General features: G+C 38.3%; 1 protein-coding gene across 1 annotated transcript; it reads right to left on the bottom strand.

The window, feature by feature from the left end:
• Positions 1-924: 924 nt before the first annotated feature.
• Positions 925-21214, bottom strand: LOC102808964 (progressive ankylosis protein homolog). Its single transcript, XM_085498388.1, has 12 exons — positions 20895-21214; positions 20271-20484; positions 19428-19546; positions 18289-18372; positions 17287-17457; positions 15162-15296; positions 14020-14112; positions 13366-13455; positions 12591-12720; positions 12226-12349; positions 10995-11142; positions 925-1035 (listed from the first exon to the last, which is right to left on the bottom strand). Exons 1-12 carry the CDS (start codon positions 20979-20981, stop codon positions 925-927), a joined length of 1506 nt encoding a protein of 501 aa, XP_085354514.1. The 5' UTR covers positions 20982-21214.
• Positions 21215-22704: the final 1490 nt, after the last annotated feature.

Genomic DNA, 22704 nt, shown 5'->3' with positions numbered 1-22704 from the left:
TTTGAGGAAAAAAACCCACACCCCCAAACTAAAGGAAATAAGTTTTTTATCAGACATCGATCTTTTGACGTCGTCCCTAAATATATAAATATATATTTATATTAAATACATAGTATTCAAGGTGTAAAAAAATACAACACACTTTTTTCCTAGAACTTGCAGTATCAAAGTTTTGTTTTAAATAAAATTTGGTAGCATGCATGTATTATAAATACATTTATAATATTTAGGTTTTGAATTTACTGATACTGATTACAGCACGGTATGAATGCAGTTCAGTTACCATAACAAAGGTCAATGTAATCTTATTTTGCTCGATTATTATTGTGATAAATTTAAATTCTTATACATTCCTTTCTACTTGTTGACATAATTTAGTGAAATACAAAATCCCTGAATGCCAGTGAAAAGCTTTCACAAGATTTAAAAATGTTTTTTTTGTGTCAATCAACAATTTCCAATAGTGTTTTCTTCTCTATTTGTCATATACAATGTAGTGTTGGCGTATAGTGAAGTTTGCCTCGTGTACCAAATTCCATGTTTGTGACTGTGTGACTATCTTCCTAACATATTGCCACTAGGGCAATGAAAGGCTGTATCCCAGCATCAACTAGGCCATGTCAAACACAAGTCCCTGCAAACTTTAACCAAGGTTCCACCAGAGTTGAATCTGTGAGTTATTGAACCTTAGCCAGTGGATATGGCTTTCCCATGGAGTCTGTGGCACACTCATCCAGGGTTGAGGTTGATCTATTTTGGTATTCAAACTAGGTATACAGATTACAAGTCTGATAGAATATAATCCAATAATTGTTATTAAGTAATTTGAGAACAGAATGTTTAAAGCATGAAATAAAAATAACTTATATTCAGCCTCTAAATTGTGTGATGTACTTTTCTTATGATGTGCATATAGTGTTTTAATTATAAAGTTGTTTCATATTCAGTAGCCACTTTATTATGAAGGTGAACATTATTGGAAGTCAGATCTTCAACTTCTGAAGCTCTTGTTTCTTCATATTTTTTCTTTTTTCTCTACACAAGATAAAGAATGAAACATTAAGTTTAACCTTAAATATAAATGTATAACCCAATATTTATATCTGTGCAAGTGAATGTTGATTGCAGAAGAGGTATTTGGAAGGTTACGGAAGGTGGTGGTGAAAGATTACAGAAGGTGGTGGTGAAAGGTTACATAAGGTGACGATGAAAGGTTACAGAAGGTGACGATGAAAGGTTACAGAAGGTGACGATGAAAGGTTACAGAAGGTGACGATGAAAGGTTACAGAAGGTGACGATGAAAGGTTACAGAAGGTGACGATGAAAGGTTACAGAAGGTGACGATGAAAGGTTACAGAAAGTGACAGTGAAAGGTTACAGAAAGTGACAGTGAAAGGTTACAGAAAGTGGTAGTGAAAGGTTACAGAAAGTGGTAGTGAAAGGTTACAGAAGGTGACGAAAGGTTACAGAAGGTGGTGACGAAAGGTTACAGAAGGTGGTGACGAAAGGTTACAGAAGGTGGTGGTGAAAGGTTACAGAAGGTGGTGGTGAAAGGTTACAGAAGGTGGTGGTGAAAGGTTACAGAAGGTGACGGTGAAAGGTTACAGAAGGTGACGGTGAAAGGTTACAGAAGGTGACGGTGAAAGGTTACAGAAGGTGACGGTGAAAGGTTACAGAAGGTGATGGTGAAAGGTTACAGAAGGTGACAGTGAAATGTTACAGAAGGTGGTGGTGAAAGGTTACAGAAGGTGGTGGTGAAATGTTACAGAAGGTGGTGGTGAAAGGTTAAAGAAGGTGGTAGTGAAAGGTTACAGAAGGTGACGATGAAAGGTTAGAGAAGATGATGGTGAAAGATTACAGAAGGTGGTAGTAAAAGGTGGTGGTGAAAGGTTACGGAAGGTGGTAGTGAAAGGTTACAGAAGGTGGTGGTGAAAGGTTACAGAAGGTGGTGGTGAAAGGTTACAGAAGGTGGTGGTGAAAGGTTACAGAAGGTGGTGGTGAAAGGTTACAGAAGGTGGTGGTGAAAGGTTACAGAAGGTGGTAGTGAAAGGTTACAGAAGGTGGTAGTGAATGATTACAGAAGGTGACGGTGAAAGGTTACAGAAGGTGGTAGTGAAAGGTTACAGAAGGTGGTAGTGAAAGGTTACAGAAGGTGACGGTGAAAGGTTACAGAAGGTGACGATGAAAGGTTACAGAAGGTGACGATGAAAGGTTACAGAAGGTGACGATGAAAGGTTACAGAAGGCGACGGTGAAAAGTTACAGAAGGTGGTGGTGAAAAGTTACAGAAGGTGGTGGTGAAAAGTTACAGAAGGTGGTGGTGAAAGGTTACAGAAGGTGACAGTGAAAGGTTACAGACGGTGGTAGTGAAAGGTTACAGAAGGTGGTGGTGAAAGGTTACGAAAGGTGGTACTGAAAGGTTATGGAAGGTGGTGGTGGTGAAAGGTTACAGAAGGTGACAGTGAACAGGTACAGAAGGTGACAGTGAACAGGTACAGAAGGTGACAGTGAACAGGTACAGAAGGTGACAGTGAACAGGTACAGAAGGTGACAGTGAACAGGTACAGAAGGAGGTGGTGAAAGGTTACAGAAGGTGGTGGTGAAAAGTTACAGAAGGTGGTGGTGAAAGGTTACAGAAGGTGACAGTGAAAGGTTATGGAAGGTGGTAATGAAAGGTTACAGAAGGTGGTAGTGAAAGGTTACAGAAGGTGGTGGTGAAAGGTTATGGAAGGTGGTTGTGAAAGGTTATGGAAGGTGGTTGTGAAAGGTTATGGAAGGTGGTTGTGAAAGGTTATGGAAGGTGGTTGTGAAAGGTTATGGAAGGTGGTAGTGAAAGGTTACAGAAGGTGGTAGTGAAAGGTTACAGAAGCTGGTGGTGAAAGGTTACGGAAGGTGGTAGTGAAAGGTTACGGAAGGTGGTTGTGAAAGGTTACAGAAGGTGACAGTGAAAGGTTATGGAAGGTGGTAATGAAAGGTTACAGAAGGTGGTAGTGAAAGGTTACAGAAGGTGGTAGTGAAAGGTTACAGAAGCTGGTGGTGAAAGGTTACGGAAGGTGGTAGTGAAAGGTTACGGAAGGTGGTAGTGAAAGGTTACAGAAGGTGGTAGTGAAAGGTTACAGAAGGTGGTGGTGAAAGGTTACAGAAGGTGGTGGTGAAAGGTTACAGAAGGTGACATTGAAAGGTTATGGAAGGTGGTTGTGAAAGGTTACGGAAGGTGGTTGTGAAAGGTTACGGAAGGTGGTTGTGAAAGGTTACGGAAGGTGGTTGTGAAAGGTTACGGAAGGTGGTTTTGAAAGGTTACGGACGGTGGTTGTGAAAGGTTACGGACGGTGGTTGTGAAAGGTTACAGAAGGTGGTTGTGAAAGGTTACAGAAGGTGACAGTGAACAGGTACAGAAGGTGACAGTGAACAGGTACAGAAGGTGACAGTGAACAGGTACAGAAGGTGACAGTGAACAGGTACAGAAGGTGACAGTGAACAGGTACAGAAGGTGACAGTGAACAGGTACAGAAGGTGGTGGTGAAAGGTTACAGAAGGTGGTGGTGAAAGGTTACAGAAGGTGGTGGTGAAAGGTTACAGAAGGTGGTGGTGAAAGGTTACAGAAGGTGGTGGTGAAAGGTTACAGAAGGTGGTGGTGAAAAGTTACAGAAGGTGGTACTGAAAGGTTACAGAAGGTGGTACTGAAAGGTTACGGAAGGTGGTACTGAAAGGTTATGGAAGGTGGTAATGAAAGGTTACAGAAGGTGGTGGTGAAAGGTTACAGAAGGTGACATTGAAAGGTTATGGAAGGTGGTGGTGAAAGATTACAGAAGGTGGTGGTGAAAGATTAGAGAAGGTGGTGGTGAAAGGTTACAGAAGGTGACAGTGAACAGGTACAGAAGGTGACAGTGAACAGGTACAGAAGGTGACAGTGAACAGGTACAGAAGGTGGTAGTGAAAGGTTACAGAAGGTGGTAGTGAAAGGTTATGGAAGGTGGTAGTGAAAGGTTACAGAAGGTGGTAGTGAAAGGTTATGGAAGGTGGTGGTGAAAGGTTACAGAAGTGGTGGTGAAAGGTTACAGAAGGGGTGGTGAAGTTACAGAAGGTGACAGTGAAAGGTTACGGAAGGTGACAGTGAAAGGTTATGGAAGGTGGTAGTGAAAGGTTATGGAAGGTGGTAGTGAAAGGTTATGGAAGGTGGTAGTGAAAGGTTATGGAAGGTGGTGGTGAAAGGTTACGGAAGGTGGTGGTGAAAGGTTACAGAAGGTGGTGGTGAAAGGTTACAGAAGGTGGTGGTGAAAGGTTATGGAAGGTGGTGAAAGGTTATGGAAGGTGGTGAAAGGTTATGGAAGGTGGTGGTGAAAGGTTACAGAAGGTGGTAGTGAAAGGTTACAGAAGGTGGTGGTGAAAGGTTACAGAAGGTGGTGGTGAAAGGTTACAGAAGGTGGTGGTGAAAGGTTACAGAAGGTGGTGGTGAAAGGTTACAGAAGGTGACTGTGAAAAGTTACGGAAGGTGGTAGTGAAAGGTTACAGAAGGTGGTAGTGAAAGGTTACAGAAGGTGGTGGTGAAAGGTTACAGAAGGTGGTGGTGAAAGGTTACAGAAGGTGACATTGAAAGGTTATGGAAGGTGGTTGTGAAAGGTTACGGAAGGTGGTTGTGAAAGGTTACGGAAGGTGGTTGTGAAAGGTTACGGAAGGTGGTTGTGAAAGGTTACGGAAGGTGGTTTTGAAAGGTTACGGACGGTGGTTGTGAAAGGTTACGGACGGTGGTTGTGAAAGGTTACAGAAGGTGGTTGTGAAAGGTTACAGAAGGTGACAGTGAACAGGTACAGAAGGTGACAGTGAACAGGTACAGAAGGTGACAGTGAACAGGTACAGAAGGTGACAGTGAACAGGTACAGAAGGTGACAGTGAACAGGTACAGAAGGTGACAGTGAACAGGTACAGAAGGTGGTGGTGAAAGGTTACAGAAGGTGGTGGTGAAAGGTTACAGAAGGTGGTGGTGAAAGGTTACAGAAGGTGGTGGTGAAAGGTTACAGAAGGTGGTGGTGAAAAGTTACAGAAGGTGGTACTGAAAGGTTACAGAAGGTGGTACTGAAAGGTTACGGAAGGTGGTACTGAAAGGTTATGGAAGGTGGTAGTGAAAGGTTACAGAAGGTGGTGGTGAAAGGTTACAGAAGGTGACAGTGAAAGGTTATGGAAGGTGGTAATGAAAGGTTACAGAAGGTGGTGGTGAAAGGTTACAGAAGGTGACATTGAAAGGTTATGGAAGGTGGTGGTGAAAGATTACAGAAGGTGGTGGTGAAAGATTAGAGAAGGTGGTGGTGAAAGGTTACAGAAGGTGACAGTGAACAGGTACAGAAGGTGACAGTGAACAGGTACAGAAGGTGACAGTGAACAGGTACAGAAGGTGGTAGTGAAAGGTTACAGAAGGTGGTAGTGAAAGGTTATGGAAGGTGGTAGTGAAAGGTTACAGAAGGTGGTAGTGAAAGGTTATGGAAGGTGGTGGTGAAAGGTTACAGAAGTGGTGGTGAAAGGTTACAGAAGGGGTGGTGAAGTTACAGAAGGTGACAGTGAAAGGTTACGGAAGGTGACAGTGAAAGGTTATGGAAGGTGGTAGTGAAAGGTTATGGAAGGTGGTAGTGAAAGGTTATGGAAGGTGGTAGTGAAAGGTTATGGAAGGTGGTGGTGAAATGTTACAGAAGGTGGTGGTGAAAGGTTACAGAAGGTGGTGGTGAAAGGTTACAGAAGGTGGTGGTGAAAGGTTACAGAAGGTGGTGGTGAAAGGTTACAGAAGGTGGTGGTGAAAGGTTACAGAAGGTGACAGTGAAAGGTTATGGAAGGTGGTAATGAAAGGTGGAAGTGAAAGGTTACAGAAGGTGGTGGTGAAAGGTTACAGAAGGTGACAGTGAAAGGTTATGGAAGGTGGTTGTGAAAGGTTATGGAAGGTGGTAGTGAAAGGTTACAGAAGCTGGTGGTGAAAGGTTACAGAAGGTGGTAGTGAAAGATTACGAAAGGTGGTTGTGAAAGGTTATGGAAGGTGGTAGTGAAAGGTTAGAGAAGCTGGTTGTGAAAGATTACAGAAGGTGGTTGTGAAAGGTTACAGAAGGTGGTTGTGAAAGGTTACAGAAGGTGGTGGTGAAAGGTTACAGAAGGTGGTGGTGAAAGGATACAGAAGGAGGTGGTGAAAGGTTACAGAAGGTGGTGGTGAAAGGTTACAGAAGGTGGTGGTGAAAGGTTACAGAAGGTGGTGGTGAAAGGTTACAGAAGGTGGTAGTGAAAGGTTACAGAAGGTGACGATGAAAGGTTACAGAAGGTGACGATGAAAGGTTACAGAAGGTGGTGGTGAAAGGTTAAAGAAGGTGACAATGAAAGGTTACAGAAGGCGGTGGTGAAAGGTTACAGAAGGTGGTGGTGAAAGGTTACAGAAGGTGGTGGTGAAAGGTTACAGAAGGTGGTGGTGAAAGGTTACAGAAGGTGGTAGTGACATGTTATGGAAGGTGACGGTGAAAGGTTACAGAAGGTGACGGTGAAAGGTTACAGAAGGTGGTGGTGAAAGGTTACAGAAAGTGGTGGTGAAAGGTTACAGAAGGTGGTAGTGATAGGGTAAAGAAGGTGACAATGAAAGGTTACAGAAGGTGACGAAAGGTTACAGAAGATAGTGGTGAAAGTTTACAGAAGGTGACGATGAAAGGTTACAGAAGATGGTGGTGAAAGGTTACAGAAGGTGATGGTGAAAGGTTACAGAAGGTGGTGGTGGTGAAAGGTTACAGAAGGTGACAGTGAAAGGTTATGGAAGGTGGTAATGAAAGGTGGTAGTGAAAGGTTACAGAAGGTGACAGTGAAAGGTTATGGAAGGTGGTTGTGAAAGGTTATGGAAGGTGGTAGTGAAAGGTTATGGAAGGTGGTAGTGAAAGGTTACAGAAGGTGGTAGTGAAAGGTTACAGAAGGTGGTAGTGAAAGGTTACAGAAGGTGACGGTGAAAGGTTACAGAAGGTGACGGTGAAAGGTTACAGAAGGTGACGGTGAAAGGTTACAGAAGGTGACGGTGAAAGGTTACAGAAGATGACGGTGAAAGGTTACAGAAGGTGACGGTGAAAGGTTACAGAAGGTGACGGTGAAAGGTTACAGAAGGTGACGGTGAAAGGTTACAGAAGGTGACGGTGAAAGGTTACAGAAGGTGACGGTGAAAGGTTACAGAAGGTGACGGTGAAAGGTTACAGAAGGTGACGGTGAAAGGTTACAGAAGGTGACGGTGAAAGTTTATGGAAGGTGGTAATGAAAGGTGGTAGTGAAAGGTAACAAAAGGGTGGTGAAAGGTTACAGAAGGTTACAGAAGGTGACAGTGAAAGGTTATGGAAGGTGGTAGTGAAAGGTTACGAAAGGTGGTTATGAAAGGTTACGGAAGGTGGTAGTGAAAGGTTACGGAAGGTGGTAGTGAAAGGTTGCAGAAGGTGGTAGTGAAAGGTTACAGAAGGTGGTAGTGAAAGGTTACAGAAGGTGACGATGAAAGGTTACAGAATGTGACGATTAAAGGTTACAGAAGGTGGTGGTGAAAGGTTACAGAAGGTGGTGGTGAAAGGTTACAGAAGGTGGTAGTGAAAGGTTACAGAAGGTGGTGGTGAAAGGTTACAGAAGGTGGTGGTGAAAGGTTACAGAAGGTGGTGGTGAAAGGTTACAGAAGGTGGTAGTGAAAAGTTACAGAAGGTGGTGGTGGTGAAAGGTTACAGAAGGTGGTGGTGAAAGGTTACAGAAGGTGGTAGTGAAAGGTTACAGAAGGTGGTAGTGACAGGTTACGGAAGGTGGTAGTGACAGGTTATGGAAGGTGACGGTGAAAGGTTACAGAAGGTGACGGTGAAAGGTTACAGAAGGTGACGATGAAAGGTTACAGAAGGTGGTGGTGAAAGGTTACAGAAGGTGGTGGTGAAAGGTTACAGAAGGTGGTAGAGAAAGGTTAAAGAAGGTGACAATGAAAGGTTACAGAAGGTGACGATGAAAGGTTACAGAAGGTGACGATGAAAGGTTACAGAAGGCGACGATGAAAGATTACAGAAGGTGGTGGTGAAAGGTTACAGAAGGTGGTGGTGAAAGGTTACAGAAGGTGGTGGTGAAAGGTTACAGAAGGTGGTGGTGAAAGGTTACAGAAGGTGGTGGTGAAAGGTTACAGAAGGTGGTGGTGAAAGGTTACAGAAGGTGGTGGTGAAAGGTTACAGAAGGTGGTGGTGAAAGGTTACAGAAGGTGGTGGTGAAAGGTTACAGAAGGTGGTGGTGACAGGTTATGGAAGGTGACGGTGAAAGGTTACAGAAGGTGACGGTGAAAGGTTACAGAAGGTGACGATGAAAGGTTACAGAAGGTGGTGGTGAAAGGTTACAGAAGGTGGTAGTGAAAGGTTAAAGAAGGTGACAATGAAAGGTTACAAGAAGGTGACGAAAGGTTACAGAAGATGGTGGTGAAAGGTTACAGAAGGTGATGGTGAAAGGTTACAGAAGGTGACGGTGAAAGGTTACAGAAGGTGGTGGTGAAAGGTTACAGAAGGTGGTGGTGAAAGGTTACAGAAGGTGGTAGAGAAAGGTTAAAGAAGGTGACAATGAAAGGTTACAGAAGGTGACGATGAAAGGTTACAGAAGGTGACGATGAAAGGTTACAGAAGGTGACGATGAAAGGTTACAGAAGGTGGTGGTGAAAGATTACAGAAGGTGGTGGTGAAAGGTTACAGAAGGTGGTGGTGAAAGGTTACAGAAGGTGGTGGTGGTGAAAGGTTACAGAAGGTGGTGGTGAAAGGTTACAGAAGGTGGTGGTGGTGAAAGGTTACAGAAGGTGGTGGTGAAAGGTTACAGAAGGTGGTGGTGAAAGGTTACAGAAGGTGGTGGTGAAAGGTTACAGAAGGTGGTAGTGACAGGTTATGGAAGGTGACGGTGAAAGGTTACAGAAGGTGACGATGAAAGGTTACAGAAGGTGGTGGTGAAAGGTTACAGAAGGTGGTAGTGAAAGGTTAAAGAAGGTGACAATGAAAGGTTACAGAAGGTGACGAAAGGTTACAGAAGATGGTGGTGAAAGGTTACAGAAGGTGACGATGAAAGGTTTCAGAAGGTGGTGGTGAAAGGTTACAGAAGGTGACAGTGAAAGGTTATGGAAGGTGGTAATGAAAGGTGGTAGTGAAAGGTTACAGAAGGTGGTGGTGAAAGGTTACAGAAGGTGGTGGTGAAAGGTTACAGAAGGTGGTGGTGAAAGGTTACAGAAGGTGGTGGTGAAAGGTTACAGAAGGTGGTGGTGAAAGGTTACAGAAGGTGGTAGTGAAAGGTTACAGAAGGTGGTAGTGAAAGGTTACAGAAGGTGGTAGTGAAAGGTTACAGAAGGTGGTAGTGAAAGGTTACAGAAGGTGACGGTGAAAGGTTACAGAAGGTGACGGTGAAAGGTTACAGAAGGTGACGGTGAAAGGTTACAGAAGGTGACGGTGAAAGGTTACAGAAGGTGACGGTGAAAGGTTACAGAAGGTGACGGTGAAAGGTTACAGAAGGTGACGGTGAAAGGTTACAGAAGGTGACGGTGAAAGGTTACAGAAGGTGACGGTGAAAGGTTACAGAAGGTGACAGTGAAAGGTTACAGAAGGTGACGGTGAAAGGTTACAGAAGGTGACAGTGAAAGGTTACAGAAGGTGACAGTGAAAGGTTACAGAAGGTGACAGTGAAAGGTTACAGAAGGTGACAGTGAAAGGTTACAGAAGGTGACAGTGAAAGGTTACAGAAGGTGACAGTGAAAGGTTACAGAAGGTGACAGTGGAAGGTGACAGTGAAAGGTTACAGAAGGTGACAGTGGAAGGTGACAGTGAAAGGTTACAGAAGGTGACAGTGAAAGGTTACAGAAGGTGACAGTGAAAGGTTACAGAAGGCGACAGTGAAAGGTTACAGAAGGTGACAGTGAAAGGTTACAGAAGGTGACAGTGAAAGGTTACAGAAGGTGACAGTGAAAGGTTACAGAAGGTGACAGTGAAAGGTTACAGAAGGTGACAGTGAAAGGTTACAGAAGGTGACAGTGAAAGGTTACAGAAGGTGACAGTGAAAGGTTACAGAAGGTTACAGAAGGTGACAGTGAAAGGTTACAGAAGGTGACAGTGAAAGGTTACAGAAGGTGACAGTGAAAGGTTACAGAAGGTGACAGTGAAAGGTTACAGAAGGTGACAGTGAAAGGTTACAGAAGGTGACGATGAAAGGTTACAGAAGGTGACGATGAAAGGTTACAGAAGGTGGTGGTGAAAGGTTACGGAAGGTGGTACTACGGTAGTGAAAGGTTATGGAAGGTGGTAGTGAAAGGTTACAGAAGGTGACGATGAAAGGTTACAGAAGGTGGTGGTGAAAGGTTACAGAAGGTGACGGTGAAAGGTTACAGAAGGTGGTGGTGAAAGGTTACAGAAGGTGGCAGTGAAAGGTTACAGAATGTGACGATGAAAGGTTACAGAAGGTGACGGTGAAAAGTCATAGTAAACAAGTAAAATATTTGCCTGTGAAATAGCATGAATAATTTACATTTCAGTGACTGTTTGCTATTAATCAATTCATTTATCTTCATTTTTAATGTTCTAATAAACTCAACACAAATAAACAAATGCATATTATTAATGCCAACTTTATTTTGAATGTAAAATTGACAACTCTTTGTAATGCATATTTAGAACCAATCGAAGGTCCGTCATTTTTGCCTGGTGCCTAAATTACATACTATTGGAAATATTCTTGCTAACTTGATATCAAAAGGTGACTAACCCACATTGCAAGTAATAAAAAGTGTTAATAAACAAACAAACTGCACCATGTCACTGACCAATGTATATGCTTATTAGTTAGCCAGTATCCCACCTCTATGTGGTCGAAATGAAATAAAAAAAACAGACACAGATCAGAGTACATTGCACTTCCCATCTGTTCTTTTAGGGGTCTGAGCAGAAACACAGAATTTATTTAATATAGAACACCCTACATAACATAAAACCTATTTATACAGATGCTATAATATCTACCAGTATGAAGAGAACCATGTGACAGATATTAAATAACATTATAATTACCAATCGGAAATGATAGCATGCTGACCCACAAGCCACAGTGATAGCTTCTCCACAGAAACTAGCCAGTAAGGCACCAATACCATGAGACGCTCCATGTACACTGATGGTTTGAAATTGAAAGGAATATTACAAAGCAATTTATAATGAACAAGTAATTGAAGTACACAGTTAACCATTTTGAATCCGATCTAACAAACAGACATGCATCAAAGGCCTAGAACATCTAATGTTCACACCAAGTTTAACAAAATTTGTTCATGCTAGACTGAGATTTAGATCCAGAATTGCAGAAATGCTTGTTTTCAGTCAATTTTTAACATTAAAATGGCTTCCTTCGGCCATCTTGAATCGTATCACTAAAAGAATAAATGTGCATATGTGCGACATGATGTTTAAAGTTAATACAAGATTGGCCAGGAAAAGTCATTAATTGTTAAAAACAAAAAAATAAAGCATTTTGAATCTGCTCTGAAATGCAAAATGATGTGCATGAAGTTCTCATAATGTCTTATGTTTGCACCGAGTTTGAACAATCTCATTCTATAATGGCAGAATGCTTGATTTCCATGAATGTTGAATTGAATTGACCACCATTAGGACATCTCGAGTTGAACTGGATTGTCAAATAAATATACATACCACATAATGCACAGTGCATACCGGTATAAAATCTTAATGTTATTGATCAAAGCATATCACTGATATGGCTCTTGAACAGAAATTAAAAACAAAATGGCTGCCAGTTCATTATGAATCTGATCAAGGTCCTATAATGTCCAATGTATGTACCAAGTTTGTCCATTCACAACTGAGATCCGGTTCCAGATTTGCAAACATGCTTTATTTTGGTGAGTTTTAACATTAAAATGGCTGCTATTCCGACATTTTGAATTGGATCACTAAGCAAATAAATGCTTCAACAAAATCTTTGTGACATTTGCATCCAGGTCAATTGGTATCAAAGACCATCAATCTGTTTCTCAGTAAGTCAGAGTTGATATTTTTTTTTGAAAGACTATTTTAGATTATTACACAACTTCATGTACCGAGTAGCAATAAAAATAGCAAACAAGATGGCTGCTTTGATGAAGACTGAGATGAGAATATCACATGACACCTATAAAAGCTGCCAAATATGGTCTAATGGGATTGTTTGGGGAACAAAGCATGTATATGTACATACCCACACAATGGCAACACTAAGAGTGCAACAATTAAGCAAATCAATCTGACCAATGCACTTGGAGCAACAATTCTAGTTTCTTTGTAAACCAGTAACCACGATGTAAGATGAGCTCTTGTTGCAACTGTCAAATAAACACACACCAGGTATATCAAACATTTGATAGTATGAATGTATATGAGTTATTAGTGGATTCATTGGACAGACATTAAGTACCAAAATATAGTGGCCTCAGATTGGTACTTTAGTTGGCATGCATGTATCACATACCTGGCGCATTAATTAACACATTTGGATAGTAACAGGAGACTCCAAGATACATCATAGTACTAGATAGGTAGATGACAGAAAACATTGATACATACCTGGGAACGCAAAAAATGTAAATATACGTAACGGCCAAATGCAGAGATCAGCCATCCAATCTTCTACTCCAATGACTGATATCAAGAATGTTACTATAATTCCAGGAATCCAAAAAATTATTAACATAATCTGCAATAAAGATATAGTAGATGTTAAAATTATAATATATAAATATAGATTAAATTAACATTCATTTATTCAGATTTAGCCTTTGAATACCAAAGTCAGCTTCTATTATCTTTCAAACAAAATAATATTAAACCAAGTAATTTTTTACATTATTCTTAAAATGACCTGTCTGTGGTCAGTGTGAAATTATATTCATTTAATACTGAATTAGCTTTTGAAAACTATTATCCCAACAATGTTTACCAAAAAAATGATGGCTATCAGAAGATTGAAAACAGGCCTGGAAGCTGTAACTGTACCTAAGCTACATGTTATTCAGATTACCTTTGCAGTAGAATTAATGTACAAGTATGGTAGGATGCATGTACATGTTATGCTTATGTTAACTAGGCTTGGAAACTAGTTAATTAACTTTGGTTGAAACAATTTATATTTCAGGTAATTTACATGCTATACGTTGCATGATGTCACATAACGTACATTTTTACTACAGACAAAATATGAAAAACTAAGAATTGTGTCCCCTTAACATGTTCCTCCATGAATTCAAACTACAATTTATTTACTGCAAACTTTGGATGATAAAAGAAGTATTGTCTCTACGATTATAGATATTCAACTTTGTGTTAAGATTATCACACTTACCAATACTGAGAATGACAAAGCACCAATATTATGTATTCGTATGCGTTTTGGCGTGACACGATTACTTGGTCCATCAACCATTAATGCCTCCTAGAAACAAAACAAAAAGTAGATAAAAAATGACATGTTTATGTTTTGGTTGAGTATATTAAAAGTGAAAATAAGGGTGTTGTTCACTGCTGCTGCTATTAAATGTACATAACCATTTTAATAAAACAACATACAGTCAACCTGTGTTAGTGAATACCTACCCATAATGATTATTTTGCAATCTTCAAATATCTGTTCACAAATGTTCTTTAACTAAGAAATTCTTGTCATATCTTATTTAAAATTAATAATCAACCTCCTCCTAAAGATGAAATGTCTGTAAATTTCATGTTTTTTTGAGTACATTTGGCATTCAAAATACATAGATTTAACTGTATAGACAATGTTGTCATTGTAAGATTGCAACCTAGTGCCTGTAAGACATGTACATACTAGTTTGCAATAATGTTAAATAAATGACGTCACTGACTGGTAATGTACATGGTTCATTCACCAAGGATTAGACACTGGAGTTTACAAGTTCCAAACATTCACACATATGATAACTACGCAATAACATAATCAGATAAGTATATTCATAGGGATTTCAAAACTTGAGACTACCTTGCTAAAAGCAGGTGCTATTGCTTTCAGTTCATTCAGCCATCCCCATGGCACTCTCCCAACAGGGTAAGTGACTGTTAAAACTGCCAAGGCCTGTAAAATACAATAAGTGGTGTATTATTACCGGTAAGTCATGGTGCTAAAATGCTGTAAAATTTTCATTATTTTTGCTGAAGGGATGATTCAGTAAAAATAATATCTAGCAAATATATCTTTTTGTCCTATATTTTACATTAACTCGTCAAAAATCAGTTAAAATAAATTCCATACAAAACACCCAAAAAGTCTTTTCAGCGAAATTTAGTTCCAGCTAAAATGAAGTATTTTACAATATACCACAAGCCAATCTTGTGCATACATGTAGTAAGGACTAATATCACAATCAAAATACTAGTAGTATAGTCTAATGTTGCTATTTTTATTATATATTTTTTACTTAATACATTACTATGTTTCCAATTTTCAATTTTTTTTAACTTCATTGATGTACATAACCAAAAAAGAAATATTTTCTTTACGGTGTCAATAAAGCACTACTCTATTCTATTCTGTAGTAAGGTAGCCTCTAATACCTTACCTGCTGAAAGTCGATAGTTGGAATGAATGGAAAAAAAATGATATCAACAGGAAAAACATTTAATGATTTGCACCTTTCACTTAGTAAGAGCTCAGACTAATAAAAATGTATTACTAGTCTGAGGTAAGAGTTACTGATTTCAATAAGTTTGTTTGAAGATATACTAGAAAATTTTCTCTGATGTACATGCAACATGTTACAATTTCACTGTCAATTTGAATGTTCAATGTGGAAGGTCACATTCAAATATTTCATGTCAAGTCAAGTACAAAATCCAAAGAAAATATTAATTATGTTTCTAGATGGATGAATTTTGAAACAAAGACTTGTCCACACTACAAAGTATGGACATACGCATTGTACTAGCAAGTTTTATACATTGTGTTTTCAAAATCAGGTTACATAAACAGTAGTACTTTATTTTGAATCTTAATGGGAGTATTACCTTAATCCCACTATGTCTTTTTTAATGTGTCAGATTGCACAATAGAACATAATTCAATGGCCAAGATATCAACAATATAAATTTGTTACAATGCAATACCATGACAAGAAGAAAACTTACAATGGTTGCCTGGTCAGTTCCTTTTAAATCTCTAGCCACAAATACATTAACAATTGGTCGACTGATGCGTTGTATCGCCTGAACTAATCCCAAAGGCCACCAGAACCATATCACTTTTAAAGCAGTCAAACGATCCTGGCAAACAAAATTATTATACAATCAGAACTGTGGTGGTGCTATCACTATTTTTCAACAATATTTGTTACTACAGGTGAGGCCCAAGAACAACATAGGTTTTGCTATTATCCATTGCATGCGCAAGTTTGAAACCTGTGCCTCACATATTTTGTTTGTGTGTGATTGGAGAAATGCTCATTTTCTGTTTCAGAAGATCCAACCGTCATTGCATGTATTAAGAAAGCATTATAATAAAATAATAAATATTCAACACATATCATATATACATGTATCAACATTTATCAACAACAAAAAAACATGCCACCATATCATTTGTCAATGTATCTAATGACAAGAAGTAAAACCTTATTATTCGCCAGTGCATAAAAGTGAAGAAAAAAATGATAATCACTGGATCTATGTAATACATAAAATCATATCAGAATTAGTGATTCTGTAACAATAGAATTCATAGAAAAATTGACTGGATTAAATGTTTTGACCGGGTTTTAAAATTTTTACAATTTATAATAATATTTACATAATAATCATGTGAAATCAAGTAATCATGTGAAATCAAGTAATCATGTGAAATCAAGTAATCATGTGAAATCAAGTAATCATGTGAAATCAAGTAATCATGTGAAATCAAGTAACTGATTAGGCATTTTAATGGTGTAGAATACTGCTGAAACTATTAATTTATAAATTAAAAATAAACATACATTTGAGACCAAATAACTTTAAACTAGTACTTGGTATATAAACCTACCCCGGTAATAATTGCTAAAATTATAGTTATTGATGATCATCTTCACTAAGCTGTCACAGCATCACTTTCATGTGACACACAAAATGGAATGTCATTTTGAGTGAACTGTTTCACCAACCAAGAAGACCTTGTATATAAATACGTAGCATGGATGACATTATTACTCACGGAGTGATCGGGTTCATTTTTGTGATAATTTCTATAATTTCATGAGAATCAAAGTCAGAATAAGCATACAGTGTTGTAGCAATTAATTTTCATAAAAATTTACTAGGTTAACCTTCAAATTATCAACAATTTATCAGTTTACAGAAATTAATTGTTGATTTATTTTATTTTAGTATGTTTTGTTTGTTATATATACCAGCAAGCTATAAATAAACAAGCAGCCTGTCGGCTGAGATAGCTCCGCTGTAAGCAATGCACATTGTAATTAACGAACAGAAGATATCATTAGAAAATGAACAATATGTATAGTATCACAGCAATCGGATTTACTGTTTTCAACAAGAATTCAAAAATATCACTTCACCAAAAATGACAAAAACAATCATCAAAATTAGATAAGTGAAGATATCACCACGAAATTAAAAAATCTGAAAGAGGTCCACATGTAGTACCTATATATGTAATATACAAACAATTGGACTTGCGATTTTCAACAAGAAGTCAAAAATATCACTTTTCACCAAAATGACAAAAATATTCATCAAAATTGGAGAATTGTAGATATCATTACAAAATGAACAAATCTGAGAGAGGTCCACATGTAGTACCTATATATGTAATATCAAAGCAATTGGACTTGCGATTTTTAACAAGAAGTCAAAATTATCAGTTTTTACCAAAAATTACAAAAATATTCACCAAAATTAGAGAATTGTAGATATCATTACAAAATGAACAAATCTGAGAGAGGTCCACATGTAGTACCTATATATGTAATAACAAAACAATTGGACTTGCGGTTTTTAACAAGAAGTCTAAAATATCACTTTTTACCAAAAATGACAAAAATATTCACCAAAATTAGAAAATTGAAGATATCATCATGATATGAAAAAACCTAAGAGAGGTCCACCCAAGGTACATATACACCAAGTATCAAAGCATTCAGGCTTGTAGTTTTCAAGAAGAAGTCCAAAAAGTAAATCATTGACACGGACGACAGACAATCACTCATATGATAAGCTCCGCTCGACAAAGTCAACAGCGGAGCTAAAAAGGTCATATTACCTTTGGATCACCCAATGGCAGTGCTTTCATTTTTCTGTGTACACATACAAAGTAGCCAGTCATAACAATTGTAAATCTGACTATACATCCTACGTATAAGGCTATAATTGGTACAATTATTGACTCTAGACTGGCCTTTGGAATTTGTAATAATGCTGCAATAACACCAATCTGTGACAAGAAAAACACAACAATGTTTAGAGATAATATACACACAATTGTTAGCTTACAACAAATGTCAGACCAATTAATCAGTATATCAGTATAAGTCAATTTCTTGAATATGCTAATCAAAATGACCATAGACAAATGAGCATACTGATTGGTAGAATATTTTTAAATATGGAAGCCATGGTAAAATATAGCCTATATCAAAGATACCACAGTTTAGAAGAAGGCCCCAAACATGAATATATGCAGCAAAGAGTAGGCTTAATTCCAGCTTTCAATTAAATTGGCAAAAATCCAAATTATGCAAATGATTAAAAATAGTTATTGCTGTCTGCAGTGGGTGGGTTACCCTGGCTAATTTCAAGGTTGCAAATAGTATTTCAGAGCTTATCACATTTGTACATGGTTTTTGATAATTTAAAGTTATTCCAATATAATATAATTACATTTAAAATGATATTGGTATAAATAATATAATGGCAATAAACCAGCACCGAAGTTGTGTATATTAAATTAACATGCAGTAATAAGGTACGTATGGTAAGAATTATTTAGAATTTCCACTGAATTATTTTTTTGTGAAATACCAACAGTTTTTCTTCAAAAGTGATGAAAATTAGTTCAGAGTTATACCAAACATTGTATACTGTATTTGCTCTTAGTAGAACATACGCTTGCTTGTGACGAGGTGTTTTTATTGTCAAAAAAGGCATTTTGATGAATTAACATACAATGCAAATATGATATACTGAAAGTGCATTGTGAGAGATAACTGCTGTTTTAAGCATTTCACTACAGAGATATATAAAAAAAACATGCATACAAACTAACCTGCATGAATATATCTGCAAGCGATGCACCACCGACTATAACACTGTATTTATATTGTAATAGGATACCACTGTAGATCCAAGACTAGAAATCAAACCATACGTGATTATAAATACAGTATAGGTATGACATATTAACTTCATTTCATTTACAACAGAGTACCGGTACTTTCCTTGTAAACAAACATTGTCGATAGGAAAGAAACCAGTAAAAAGAAACTGTTTGGAGAAAATGTTCTTTCTATGCTGAACAAAAACTGTCAGTTATCCAAAGACAATACAATACAATAAAGATGATTCAAAAAGTAGTAATACTTTAGTTTAATACACCAATGAACAGCATTTATTTCAGTTTATTCAACATTTAGAACCAATGAGACAATTTTTGCTTATTTTTTTCTTCCACTTTCAACAAGCTTAATTGTTTGATTCTTACCACGAAACAAGGCTAGATGTAAAGAGGAACCCTGAACCACTGGTTTGGTGTAGAAGTAATGACACAATATTTCTACCTTTGAAGTCAGACATGTGATGAATAAGATGAGACATATTGTTACAATAGAGCCCTTTGAGCACAGCACATGAAAAAAATTTAACCGCATCAATCAGGGAACAGGTACTACATGCCTCTCTCCAACTCTCTGAATCATGGTTTTGAATACTGACATAATCTTAGATTTTGGAGGAATGGTAATAACATTTGTAGTGAAGGGAAATAGCACATATCATATAATGGTGCATTCCCATAATGAAAGAGAAAAATACTTGGTCAGACTCATTCTATATGTACTAGTGGCTTTTGTAGATACAATCAGTACAACAAACACAGTTTTGCTGTTACACTGAACAAGTTAACACATCCCCTGCTGCAAGTCTCCATGGTTACCCAATATGATTAGAATGCAAGTGCAGATGATTTGTTAATGGGTTCTTGTTGAAAAAAAAAAAAACGGATAAGATTTTCTTGGTCATCCATCCATGAATAGATTCCTGCTGAAGAAGCCTGGCCACAGCTGTCAATTTACCATGAAGTTTGTCATTATTGATAAGAATTAAAATTATAATGATTCAACAATAACAAATATTTTTATGGTCAAGGTTCAAATAATAGAAAGATTACCGAATTAGTATTATACTCACAGTGCCATCTATTAGTGGGTATAAGCCAAGGTAGAATATACACTGTTTTGTCATCGATGACACAACAACATCCACACTGTAGAGTTGATCAACTACATAGTAACCCAGCTTGGTGAAATCTGCAGAAATTGTACACATTGTTATGTAAGAGAAACCAATTGAAGTTTAATATCGTTTTAAAAAATGTGACCAATATACAAACAGAACTATTCATTGTCAATGACTAGTCCCCATCCAGTTTTTAGTGACTGACAACATTAATGCCAAATAATTATTTATATTCATTTAACAGACACAATACAAAGTGGAGCCAGTTTATTTGTGCGATTTCTTCCTGTATTCTGCCCATGTTATTTATAATGCATTTCTAACACAACAATGATGATAAGCAATCTAGAATCAGATTTTGAAATGAATGCATATGTAAAGTTCTAACATAATCAGTCCACCAATGTTCGCAATAAGGCTCCAGAAACATCATTTGTTAAAAAAAAAAGGCAATCATTGAATCAAATCTGGGAAAAAAGGACTTACATCTAGGACCCACTATGTTCATTGGACATACCAATATTGAATGAAATATATCCATGCATGACTGAAATCAAGTTTCAGAAGGCCATAAATATATAGCACTAAAATGGCTACCATTCAGCCATTTTGAACTGAATTGCTTGATTTTGATGAATTTTAGCATAAAAATGACTGCCATTTGACCATCTTCAAATCATGAAAGGAATTGATGTGCATATGTATGCCAAGATGCATGATGTATGTGTGAAGTTTGAAATTGATCAGCAAAGGCATATATCTAGTAGTACTAACAAAGACCAACTCACTCCTTACTGATTAATACTGCAAAAGCGCCAATAAAGCCGGCAAATCCAGCAACACAGAATACGACTTGAATACTGTCAGCGATACTATGTACTTGAACTAGACCACTGTGTTTTATTTCCATAAGCGGGCCTGTAGCAAACTTGATTAAATTATAGCCGATACCAAAGCTAGCAAGAACTTGTGTTGAGTTAGTTGCTGATGTCATACCACGATTCAGGGCCTGCAATGAAAAGAATATATTGGAAAGTATATTACTCTAATTAGATATATAAAAATTATATGAGAGAAGCAGCATTGCCAGACATAATATGCATTCAATGTTTGTCAACATAACCTTGCCAATAATATTAAGTCAGCAAAGGCATGTTATTAGTATAAATTTTACTGTTTGAAATCACTCTCAAAATAAATGCATTGCTAGGCAGGTGTTTTTCTGTTCTGCAAAATCAGTGTGAATATTCATTGTCTGTGTATTAGGGCGGCAAACTATGTGTATATTCACAGTCCCTGTTGAGGGACTGTGGTATATTCTATGCATGGATCGCAGCTCCTGGACCATAACCAATATGAGCTGCTATAACTGCAGCAAATAATAGAAGCATTTTAAGTCGAATTAGTTATAACATTTACCTGTTCTGCCGAGTCTTGTACAACAATGGTCAGCGCCAAAGGTACTAGAAATTTGATGATGGGCCAATAACTCCATCGGCATTTCATTTTACGAGTCTAGATTACAGTCACAAGATACAAACAGGATGCTGTCACAAGGTCATTGGCACTGTCACTGGCTGGGGAAGAGATTAACGAAGAATCGCGATGAAAAAGGGAGACCTGCTGGTAACGCACCCGTTGTTAACGAGGAAAGCAATCCAACAAAATCCGCCCACATACTCGTGAAAGTACAACTGACATCAACCGGCATCTTACACCATTTTTGCTGACCTCTGACCTCACACATGAGCGCCCTCATTCAAAGTCTTCGCCGACTCCCGGCGTTCCTTGCGAATGGCAAGTGGGAGGAAGGTAACCAATCTCCTTCCCATACAATGAACATTAGTTTATTATATACAATCATGAAGCGAATGTCGCATGGTACGATGAGAAATGACATTATTTTGTGTTTTACAGTTAAGCTTTTTGAGAAACGTGTCCTAATATTTCTTGTCCCTTCCCGACATGATTCACGCTACGAAACTGCATTCCTTTCAAAGTTAGATTATTACATAGATTATACGATAAATTACTAACTTTATAAACTTACTAGAATCGTTGTGTTCTTTTGCTGTTAGACGCGGAAATCGAACCCGTTCAAGCCAGAAATAGTATTGAAATATTTACCAGAATACAAGATGAACGGAAATGTTAGGAAACCCCTTTCAGTGAAATTAGTCTTTAATGTTTTTTTCCCCAACTATATAACTTCCCAGTTTTAGTGTATCACGTGCGCCATTTTACATGAGACGGATTTCGAGGATCTCCCTAATTTTGTTGCAAAAGACTTATCGAAATTACCACCAATCGACATAACGCATGTAGATATCTCGGCAGTTGTGAAGGAAATTACAGCCCTAAGACGAGACATGACGGAACTGAAAGATCAAGGAACGTATCGATCGGCTTCAAGCTGTGAAGTACTGCAAGACGTGCAGAATTTGCGTCCAGACCTTAAAAATAGACTTAAAGATTCTCACATGGAGATGAACTGTACAACTGTTACTACAAATGCAGTACCCATGCCTAGTGATTGTTTACTATCTCCATCTGGTCCTAAAACAAGTAAAGTGAGTTGCAATGCTGAACCTACTCCGCAACATTCCTCCCCACTGCATCGGTTACTTTTGCAGGTATGGTTACGTCGCACAAGTCTCATGAACTGAATGAAAGAAAACCTGCCCATGGCAACGTGAAATCACGTGACAAAAACAGAGATGGTTTTATCACCGTGAACCATAAACGTAAAAGTCAACGAGGTCCCAGAGTGGATTACTGCTGATCCAGACACAGACTGTGCCAGTAAAGTTGTTCATTACGCGGCTTTCACCTTTGACATCATCAACGGAAGATTTTCAAAGCTTTGTTAAAAAGGACCAATAAATCATGTATGTATGGGGGGCTAAAAACTAACTCTGCGACGCGATTGTGCGACTCGCCGAATGTCGATTATTTCACTCTGCGACAGGATCGCAGTGTCACTCATTCTCTACCATCGGCCCCACGGACGTTACCGGAGGATGGCGCGTGACCCTTGTTACGCAGGATGAGTGTCACTCTGCGAAGAGCACGATTCCTATTGGTTGCTTGGTCGAACAGCGCGAATCCCAATGGTCGATGTCCACCGCAGGCCTTATAAAAAATTAAGTTTTAAATAGTAAAAAAGGTACGGTAAAAAAAGTGTGTAAACACTATGTACCGGCGACATGCCGCACTGAACAACAACAAT

This window comes from Saccoglossus kowalevskii, chromosome 4, assembly GCF_978046115.1.
Source record: "Saccoglossus kowalevskii chromosome 4, keSacKowa6.1, whole genome shotgun sequence".
Lineage (NCBI taxonomy): Eukaryota > Metazoa > Hemichordata > Enteropneusta > Harrimaniidae > Saccoglossus > Saccoglossus kowalevskii.
This window is presented reverse-complemented; position numbering and strand designations above follow the sequence as displayed.

What these genes read in the sequence shown, in the direction of transcription:
- LOC102808964 (XM_085498388.1), bottom strand. Translation starts at nt 20,981, where the DNA reads ATGAAATGCCGATGGAGTTATTGGCCCATCATCAAATTTCTAGTACCT. An exon ending in TAGCACCTGCTTTTAGCAAG is followed by an intron (nt 13,456 to 14,019) that starts GTAGTCTCAAGT and finishes TTTTGTTTCTAG; the next exon opens with GAGGCATTAATGGTTGATGG. An exon ending in CTTTGTCATTCTCAGTATTG is followed by an intron (nt 12,721 to 13,365) that starts GTAAGTGTGATA and finishes TCTTTATTGCAG; the next exon opens with ATTATGTTAATAATTTTTTG.